This window comes from Alosa pseudoharengus, unplaced genomic scaffold (assembly GCF_046254945.1).
Source record: "Alosa pseudoharengus isolate Yale_2024_CS ecotype anadromous, Long Island Sound unplaced genomic scaffold, YU_APseudo_1.1 YU_APseudo_1.1_scf_2, whole genome shotgun sequence".
Taxonomy (NCBI): Eukaryota; Metazoa; Chordata; class Actinopteri; order Clupeiformes; family Clupeidae; genus Alosa; species Alosa pseudoharengus.
In genome coordinates, this window is record NW_027468663.1 from 59,838,925 (window position 1) to 59,849,689 (window position 10,765).

At 44.9% G+C, this 10,765-nt stretch overlaps 1 protein-coding gene across 2 annotated transcripts in view; it reads left to right on the plus strand.

Moving 5' to 3' along the window:
* atg2b (autophagy related 2B) overlaps positions 1 to 10,765 on the plus strand; it is a 121,061-nt gene that overhangs the window by 91,240 nt on the left and 19,056 nt on the right. For both annotated transcript variants that reach the window (XM_076295679.1, XM_076295678.1), the window contains exons 35-37: positions 1,052 to 1,153; positions 1,251 to 1,326; positions 10,564 to 10,765. In XM_076295679.1, the coding sequence (XP_076151794.1) occupies positions 1,052 to 1,153; positions 1,251 to 1,326; positions 10,564 to 10,765 (380 nt within the window). The remainder of the gene's footprint in view (positions 1 to 1,051; positions 1,154 to 1,250; positions 1,327 to 10,563) is intronic.

The window sequence follows — 10,765 nt, forward strand, 5'->3', positions numbered from 1 at the left end:
AGGTGGTAGTGTTAAGTGCATAGACAGTAAAATAAAGTGACAACGCTAACCAGGCTAATAAACAAACCATGCTACGGTGAGTTAACGTCAAAGGGCAGTCACGTGACTTCTAGTTGTAGTCTTTATGAAATGAAAGGAGCAATTTCGCAATTTTTTTTTTAAAGGCAAAATAGTGTGATATTTTCACCGTTAGTAGGCTAGATTATTACTTTACAAACAATAAAAAAAATATTGAGGCAACTTGTAGACCCTTCCATATACAACTAAACACAGATGTTGAAGGTCTTGCTTAAGTGGATTTTTAAAAATCATTTTCTATGTAATTTGCACTTTCAGAAATAAGAGATGCTGTAGGCCTATTTTCAGTTTCATAGCTGATTGTCCTTTTTTGTTTACAAGTTACAGATGGAGTCTGGGTACTTATTGTACTGTTTAGCCTACATCTTACACACTTCAGGCTGTTGCAGATAACTCAGGGAAGAGACTGTATGACACTAGGTGGTACAGCCTGAGACATGTACAAAGAAAAATGCTTTCTGCATTTTTGTTTTGCTTTTCCCTCCATTGTACCGAACTCGTACCGAACCGTGATGTCCGAACCGAGGTATAAACCGAACCGTGACTTCTGTGTACCGTTACACCCCTAATATCTGCAACATGTGCATATCTGTGTGTGTGTGTGTGTGTGTACATATCTGTGTGTGTGTGTGTGTGTACATATCTGTGTGTGTGTGTGTGTGTGTGTGTGTGTGTGTGTGTGTGTGTGTACATATCTGTGTGTGTGTGTGTGTGTGTGTGTGTGTACATATCTGTGTGCAGCTGACGGTGCGGGTGGTGCACATGTCTGTGGAGGCGGCGGACTCTCCTCAGGAGTGCATTCTAATGCTGTGTGTGTGTGTGTGTGTGTGTGTGTGTGTGTGTGTACATATCTGTGTGCAGCTGACGGTGCGGGTGGTGCACATGTCTGTGGAGGCGGCGGACTCTCCTCAGGAGTGCATTCTAATGCTGTGTGTGTGTATGTGTGTGTACATATCTGTGTGTGTGTGTGCAGCTGACGGTGCGGTTGGTGCACACGTCTGTGGAGGCGGCGGACTCTCCTCAGGAGTGCTGTCTGCGTGTGTCCCTCATGCCGCTTCGACTCAACATAGATCAGGTGAGCCCTCTCCACCAATCACAGCCACTCAGGAAGTGGCTGTCCACCAATCACAGCCACTCAGGAAGCTGACTGTAACTCCTCCCCCTCTTCCCAGGATGCACTGTTCTTCCTGAGGGATTTCTTCTGCAGTCTGGCAACCGAGGTGGAGCTTTTCTCTCCTCCTGAAGAGGGTAAGACACACACTCCCACACACACACACACTCCCACACACACATACACACTCCCACACACATACACACTCCCACACACACACACACTCCCACACACACACACACACTCCCACACACACACACACTCCCACACACACACACACACACTCCCACACACACACTCCCACACACACACACACACACTCCCACACACACACACACACACTCCCACACACACACACACTCCCACACACACATACACACTCCCACACACACACACACTCCCACACACACACACACTCCCACACACACATACACACTCCCACACACACACACACTCCCACACACACACACACTCCCACACACACACACACACTCCCACACACACATACACACTCCCACACACATACACACTCCCACACACACACACACACACTCCCACACACACACACTCCCACACACACACACTCCCACACACACACACACACACACACTCCCACACACACACACACTCCCACACACACACACACACACTCCCACACACACATACACACTCCCACACACACATACACACTCCCACACACACATACACACTCCCACACACACACACACTCCCACACACACACACACACTCCCACACACACACACACACACTCCCACACACACACACACACTCCCACACACACATACACACTTAGGGGTATAACAACACGTATCGATCGATACGTATCTATGCATCGACCTAATAGCAAACGATGCGGTTGCATGGATGTGACTCATTAAGCATCGATGTGAATCATTAAGCATGGATGTGACTCATTAAGCATCGATGCATGTTTCTCTTGCCCTCCTAAACTGTAGATGGCGGCATGCAGGCGTGTTGTAGTACACCTTACGTTTGAGGGTTTACACACCTGCCTCATACACACACACACATATCACACACACACATATTACACACCTGCCTCGGCTTCTAGTCGCCGTCAGAGTGGCAGAACTTTTGTAGAAAAGGAGCAGTAGATGTAGCCTGTAGCTCTGATAGCAGCAACCAACAACATTTTCTTTTTAAATGTAGTAGGCCTATTTAATGCTAGACGAGTGTGTGTGTGTGCTAAACGAGTGACAACAGTTCCTTTGATCAGGCAAGTGCCTGTGTCGTTTATTAAACTGACCGGAGAACTCTGAATCAATAGCGGCGCTGTCCATCAACAAATACAGCATAGAGCCGGGGTGGCTAACCAGTCCAGCATAGAGCAGGGGTGGCTAACGCTAACCAGTCCAGCATAGAGCAGGGGTGGCTAACCAGTCCAGCATAGAGCAGGGGTGGCTAACGCTAACCAGTCCAGCATAGAGCAGCATAGAGCAGGGATGGCTAACCAGTCCAGCATAGAGCAGGGGTGGCTAACATACAGTGGGTCCCAGTTAAGTTTGGACGGGTTCCTTCATGAATCACGCACCCCATTTTCTCAGCAGAAATGGCACAAACTGCAGTCCCATCCCTGACCACAAGGTGTCACTTGGGAGTTCTGCCACTACTATTTTTGTTGCGACTTGACTTACTGCTTCCATGACGCAGCAGGGGCATGGGAACTTAAATTGATCACGGTAGTTTAAGCTTACACTTGACAAAACATTCTAATATGAAAATGTAGATGCAATGGTTGTAAAATGGTGCAGCTCCTTTAAGAAAGCACCGTGCGCAGGGATGGAGAGAGAGAAAGCGAGAGGGGATATGTGTGTTAGATGCGTGTGGAAAAAGTATGTGCTGTTGAGACTGGAGCGAGTCATATTCAAAATAATGCAAAAAATAAATCCGCAGATAAAAACAATTATCCTCATTCATTGCAACCGCAGCATGCCTGCTTGCCGACGTTCAAACGAAAAACAGCTGGACAAATGATTTAGCTAATTAATAATAGCCTGCACACCAGCAATTGTTGAACATTTACCTGTACAAGACAGTAGCCCAGCCTAACAAGCATGTTGCATGTTGTAGACATTTCCTAGGGTTACAGTTCCTACTGTAGACATTTCACTTAAATTGCAACCACAACAGGCCTGCTTGCCGACGTTCAAATGACAACGAAAAAGATATCAAAGCAACAAGCGGGTTGAGTCTGAATGACACGGAGTTCAGACTCATATTGCTCCTCATAACCATCTATAAAAAAAGTGTTTTTTCTTTTCTTTTTGAGCACGTCCGAATCCCAGGACATAACGCACTGGACCTTATAATAGGCTCGAAATATAATTCCAAAGGGGGCAGATAGGGGCCACTGCACTTAAAACTTCACAAACTTAAAAAGATTGAACGAAGCTTCCCGAAATTTGAAATTGCGATCAGTGACTGGCATCGGGTGAAGCTTTTCGAAGTTGAACAGGCTATTAAAAACTATTTGCGCACTCAATGTCACAGGAGAGACTGGGCTCTCCCTTCTATGAATTGAAAAAGACGTTATGCTACCTGCAAACTGGCCTATGATTTCATTGCTGAGTTTGCGGCAAAGCAAGAAAATGTTTTTTCAGAGTCAGGATATGGCGAGTCAGTGTCATTTATTTGTCCAATGTTAGCCTACAGACCAGTTGACATAGTGCACATCTTATGAACAGTTTAAAGACAAGCTGGTGTGGGGCAGTTCCAGCGTTATGGATGTGACAATTGGACTCATATTGGTAAACAAAATGCCTTAGAGTGGGGGCAAAATTAGTATCAGTGAATTAATTTGCATAGCTTTTAATGTTACCTCATCCTCAAATTTCATATAATACAAGGCATTTTATCAGCGTTATGGATGTGACATGAAATGGACACACTTTTGTGAGAGATTACAGGTTTTCTACAAACTCTGTGAATTTTGAAGGAAACTGCCGAAAGTATGATATATGTAGCATGAAGGAGACTTGAATGAACACAAAAAGTGTGTTTTTGAAACTATGCATCATTTTCGTAATGCATTATGTAGGAAAAACTGGCGTTATGGATGTGACGGTTTCACGTTATGGATGTGACGTGTCTGAACCAGTCCTCAACAAACTACATAAAACATAATTAATTAGTGAATTTTGATATGAAACAATTGAAATAGTAATCATGAGAAACTAGCGATGAAATTATTGCTTCCTCAGTGCCCACTAAAATCCACAGGAAGAATCAGGACAAGTCATTTAAAATATATATATATAAAATGTTACTGAAACACCAGGGAACATGAAACTTGGTGGCCACTCCCCTAAATAACTAGCCCTACCTGAACCGTTGCACCCAAGATGACAAAATATTTATGGTATGTTAGTCTCAAGAGCCCGCATCAACCTAACCCATACCCACTCATTTGTGATTTGCACACATAAAGTACATGCACGCGCACGTGCACACACCCACATGCACACACACACACATGCACGCACGCACAGTCGCACACATACAGACAGGCAAGCACACACACACACATAAACACATACAGACAGGCAAGCACACACACACACACATGCACAGACACCCACCCACATGAATGCAGAAACATAAACACACACAGGCATGCATACGCATGTGCGCATGCAAACACACACACACACAAACACAGGCACGCATGTGCACATGCACACACACAGACACACACACACACACTCTTATAAACAAAAGCAAACTCACATATGCGTTTGATTTACATGCACATGAGTTGTTGGAGTAGGAGATGGAGACAAATTGACAAGCGTGATTTATTTTTGCTAAGAGAATATGCAGGACTGAGAGGCGGTCATATTTTGTACCGCTATGCGGTACATCTAGTTTATTGCTGCCGTTACTCATGTTACTCTGTGGGTATTAGCTACAGAGGACCTGACACTTCAAAAGCTGGCATATCGCGTCACATTTAAAATTAAACTGTGTTAAGCAGACGTGAGCGGCAGGCTGAACAGATCTGCAACAGAAGGAGGTTGCTATGTTAACTTCAGCTGCAAAGTCAGCCATCTTCACCAGCTAACACGATAATCCAGTTACTGTACAACAACAGTATGACAGTTACGGGAAGATAATCGCTCAGATTTTCGTTATTAGGCCACTTGAAAATAGGCTATGGCTAGGCTAATCACTGGAGGTATTTTAATATTATGTTTGTTTTGCTAATGGTTAGGCAAGGCCTCCCTGTGGTTTTGATCAACCTAATAATCTTTGAAATGTCAATTGTAAACACTAAGGTGAAATGCAAAAAATGTCTGTCTAGGAGCGCTTCCTGGACTCAAATTTGTTTGTTTGAGATGCTCTTTGGATGGGAAAATGTACATGAGAAAAAAATAGGGGATTCCAAGGCACTCTCAATTGTCAAAGGTTAAAAAGCCTTTATTTTGTTGGCTTGGTTACATTTAAACCTTTAAAAAAACTCTGACGCGTTTCGGCAAACAAGCCTTCATCAGGTAGTCAAACAGTCTTTTTGGCTTTGGCTAAATATTTCTAAAATCATTTGAGTTTCACTAGTCACATGTTTTAAAAAGGAACACTTGTTATTGAACTAATAACAGACGTGTGTCGAAAATTGACTATTTTCCATATGGAGAAATAACATATGCAGAGTCTAACCAAGGTCAATCTTGCCAAAAAAACCCTCAAACCTGAAAACACATGAGGCAAAACATCACAAAACTAACTAAACTAACACACACATATTTTTGTATTGCAATCATTGTAGCCTACAGTAACAGTCGTTTTACTCCCCGTATGCGCTCATTATAAAGAACGTTTAACGTGTCCCAAAAACAGCTATCAACTAATCACCAAACGTCTTATAAACAAGTATTGCCAGGAGCAACACCTTGCAAAAAATGATAACAATAGGCCTAGGCCTTTATATGGCTCTGCTCCTGCCTAGATTCAAACTCAGAACTGCCTGAAAGTTGCAGACCCGTTCTGGAAATACGCGCATTAACCCACTCGACCGTCAGACAACGCTATCTGCTTCGAGTAGGCCTATTGGGTAGGACTGTAGCCTACACTGGTTGCTGTGGCACAGTCTTGAGTGACTGAATTCGTTTTCCTTTGTCATATGAATGCTGTCATTTTGTTAACATTACTGTTAAGGAGATGCTGTAGGCAAAGGCTATATAAGTATATATACTTTTTTGATCCCGTGAGGGAAATTTGGTCTCTGCATTTAACCCAATCGGTGAATTAGTGAAACACAAACAGCACACAGTGAACACACAGTGAGGTGAAGCACACACTAATCCCGGCGCAGTGAGCTGCCTGCTACAACGGCGGCGCTCGGGGAGCAGCCTTGCTCAAGGGCACTTCTGATTTGTTTTACTACACTAACGATGTTAAATATAGAGGGGCAGCCGTGGCCCACTGGTTAGCACTCTGGACTTGTAACCGGAGGGTTGCCGGTTCGAGCCCCGACCAGTGGGCCGCGGCTGCCCCTCTATATTTAACATCGTTAGTGTAGTAAAACAAATCAGAACTATTCACGAGGTTTCTGGGCAGCATATTTATGTTCTGTTAGCAAGCGAACTTCTCATGACTGCCGACAAAGCAGCTGACGAAGCTCTCATTTTAAAACATTACTAAGAGACAGGCAGGCACTGTACAATCAAGAAATCTTGCCACTGAATCCAAAACTATGTTTAACATTATGTACAAAGCTTATAGGCTATAGTGGACTAGCATGTTGCAGGGGCTGCTAAAAACACAGAGAAACAAACTGAAAACTCGGCCAATCACAGCCCTTGCTGGTCCGGTTCGACCGCAGAACGCCACAGCGGACTATGCTGCCCCCAAGCGGCTGCAGTTGTACTTACATTTCACCCAGCTGCGTGAATCACCTTGATGGTGAATGAAGTGTCAATTCTTAACTGGGACCCACTGTAGAGCAGGGGTGGCTAACACTAACCAGTCCAGCATAGAGCAGGGGTGGCTAACGCTAACCAGTCCAGCATAGAGCAGGGGTGGCTAACGCTAACCAGTCCAGCATAGAGCAGGGGTGGCTAACATAGAGCAGGGGTGGCTAACGCTAACCAGTCCAGCATAGAGCAGGGGTGGCTAACCAGTCCAGCATAGAGCAGGGGTGGCTAACCAGTCCAGCATAGAGCAGGGGTGGCTAACATAGAGCAGGGGTGGCTAACGCTAACCAGTCCAGCATAGAGCAGGGGTGGCTAGCCAGTCCAGCATAGAGCAGCATAGAGCAGGGGTGGCTAACCAGTCCAGTATAGAGCAGCATAGAGCAGGGGTGGCTAGCCAGTCCAGCATAGAGCAGGGGTGGCTAACCAGTCCAGCATAGAGCAGGGGTGGCTAGCCAGTCCAGCATGAAGAGCCAAAATAAGAATTCCACTCAAAAGAGCGGCACAACAAAAAAGATGGCCGCACTACATCAACAGTTTAGACTGTTGAATTCTAAAGGGGCACATTGTACACGGTATGCGCTGCGCTCGCCGCTAGGTTGCTCTTGGTTGAGGTGATTTGTGTTGTCTAGGTCAGGGGTCCCCAACCTTTTATGTACCATGGACCGGTTTGATTTCTATTTTTTTTTCACGGACCGGCGGGGGGGGGGGGGGGGGGGGGGTCGGGGGTTCCATGTTCCATATGTGTTGTGCATGCATTACTTGAAAAGAACTAGCTCCAGTTATGTATGAACAGTGAAGGTAACGATCTCTTGTGAAAAACGTGAACTTGAAGAAGTGAAAATTGAACAATATGAACTATGAATATTGAACAACTTGAAGCTAAAGTGTGAACATGCTTAACAAAATATGGGAACAAAACATGGGAACTAAACGTGCATTACAAATATAATCAGTGTGAGCCCCGCTTGTTTCCCTGCAACAAGAAGCTTCCATCTGGGGGTGATGGAAGACAGTGACACCCTCAGTGTGTTTGAAATGTCCAGTCGATTGCGCAATTTGGTCTTAGTTGCAGTCATTGCCGAAAACCCGGCCTCGCATAGATACGTGGTTGGAAACGTTTTCAGCGCTTTTACGGCTATCTCGGGATATTCTGCTTTGGTTTTGATCCAAAAACCCGCCAGAGAGGTTTCCTTATACACACTCTTAAGACCACCGTCATTTGCAATTTCGATCAACTGCTCTTCCTCCTGCGCTGACAAGTTAGGACTATTCGGGATATTGACAAATGGGTTGCGGACCCACTCATTGGTTTGCCGTAGATCTTTGGAGGATGGGAAGTAACGTTCAAACTCATTTGAAAGCGCAACAAGGTGATCGCGCACCAGCTGCGAGAGAAAGGGCCCTGCCTCAGTCTCTCCCAAAACCCCCACTACTGTTTGGAACATATCAAATACACCCCGGTCCACTCGTCGTCCCCACAAATCAAGCTTGGCTTTAAATGCAGCGACTTTATCTGCCAGTTTAAAGACAGTCGTCATTCTCCCCTGGAGTGACAGGTTGAGGTCATTAAGCAACCAGAATATGTCACACAGGTAAGCGAGTTTTGACACCCAGTCCTCATCACTAAAATGTGCAGCTAACGGTGACGGTTAACTGCAGCGGCTCTCGCAACTCAAACACTCTGGCCAGTCACCTGCTAAAGATGCTTGTTTTTGTTGCTCATTCTAGCAGTTTAGCTAACTTCGTGTGACACTACCGCTCGCCAAGAACTGATCAAGTGAAGTGAGCTGACCTGAGGCTGCGCAGCGCTGAAGGCAATATGTAAAAGTGTTGAAGGCGGGACAGACAGACGTAAGAAAATAGACCTTGCAAAATGCAAACATGCGTGCAATCTGCACATAGACCTATGCCATGTAAAAACGTGACATTATTGCAAATTAAATTTAGTTTAGTTCGCATGCATTTTTTTAAAACTCATGTCGTAGGCTACGGCCCGGTTAGGAATGTCCTGCGGCCCGGTGGTTGGGGACCGCTGGTCTAGGTTGCTCTTGGTTGAGGTGACGTCCCAAAGATTTGTGTTGTGCTTGCCGCTGGGCTCAGCGCAAAATACCAACGACTCACAGCATGACAGAATGACTTCAACCTGATTGAACTTTGACCGCGGCACGCGCAAGAGCGGCAAAATGACACTTGCGCTGCGCTTTGCTGAGCGCAGCGGCAGACCAGTTCTTGCGCGCGCAAGCCATTGACTATAATGTATTTCATAGCGCATGCCATTGACTTTAATGCATTTCATAGCCCAAGCCATCGACTATAATGCATTTCATAGCGCATGCCATTGACTTTAATGCATTTCATAGCCCAAGCCATCGACTATAATGCATTTCATAGCGCATGCCATTGACTTTAATGCATTTCATAGCCCAAGCCATCGACTATAATGCATTTCATAGCGAATGCCATCAACTAGAATGCATTTCATAGCGCATGCCATTGACTTTAATGCATTTCATAGCCCAAGCCATCGACTATAATGCATTTCATAGCGCATGCCATCAACTAGAATGCATTTCATAGCGCAAGCCATCGACTATAATGCATTTCATAGCGCATGCCATTGACTTTAATGCATTTCATAGCCCAAGCCATCGACTATAATGCATTTCATAGCGAATGCCATCAACTAGAATGCATTTCATAGCGCATGCCATTGACTTTAATGCATTTCATAGCCCAAGCCATCGACTATAATGCATTTCATAGCGCATGCCATCAACTAGAATGCATTTCATAGCGCAAGCCATCGACTATAATGCATTTCATAGCGCAAGCTGCGTGTAATGTAACAGGCCCTTAATGCATCTAGCTAGTGACAGGACGTTTTAGGGGGGGGGGAAACAAACTCTGTGTGGCCTACCTCATTCCACAGTCAGTGTTCAGTATTTGGCCTATAATTTACCCTATAATGAATATGAATATATATGTGTGTGTGTGTGTGTGAATATCGTGTTTGAATGCCTTGTGTGTGTGTGTGTGTTACAGCCTTGTGTGTATCCATGAAGTGTTCAGTATTTGGCCTATAATTTACCCTATAATGAATATGAATATATATGTGTGTGTGTGTGTGAATATCGTGTTTGAATGCCTTGTGTGTGTGTGTGTGTTACAGCCTTGTGTGTATCCATGAAGTGTTCAGTATTTGGCCTATAATTTACCCTATAATGAATATGAATATATATGTGTGTGTGTGTGTGAATATGGTGTTTGAATGCCTTGTGTGTGTGTGTGTGTTACAGCCTTGTGTGTATCCATGAAGTGTTCAGTATTTGGCCTATAATTTACCCTATAATGAATATGAATATATATGTGTGTGTGTGTGTGAATATCGTGTTTGAATGCCTTGTGTGTGTGTGTGTGTTACAGCCTTGTGTGTATCCATGAAGAGGCCAGCTGGTTCAGATGTTTCCTGCAGCTTTTCTAAACATTCGAGCCAGGACCCTGCCCCCATCATCTCCATGCCAACACAGGGCTCGGCCAATCAGAATGGCCTCAGCGAGTCCAGTGGGAAGGACTCTGAGCGAGAACCTGCCTCCTCAGTCTTCACTGACCAACCAATCTTCTTCAG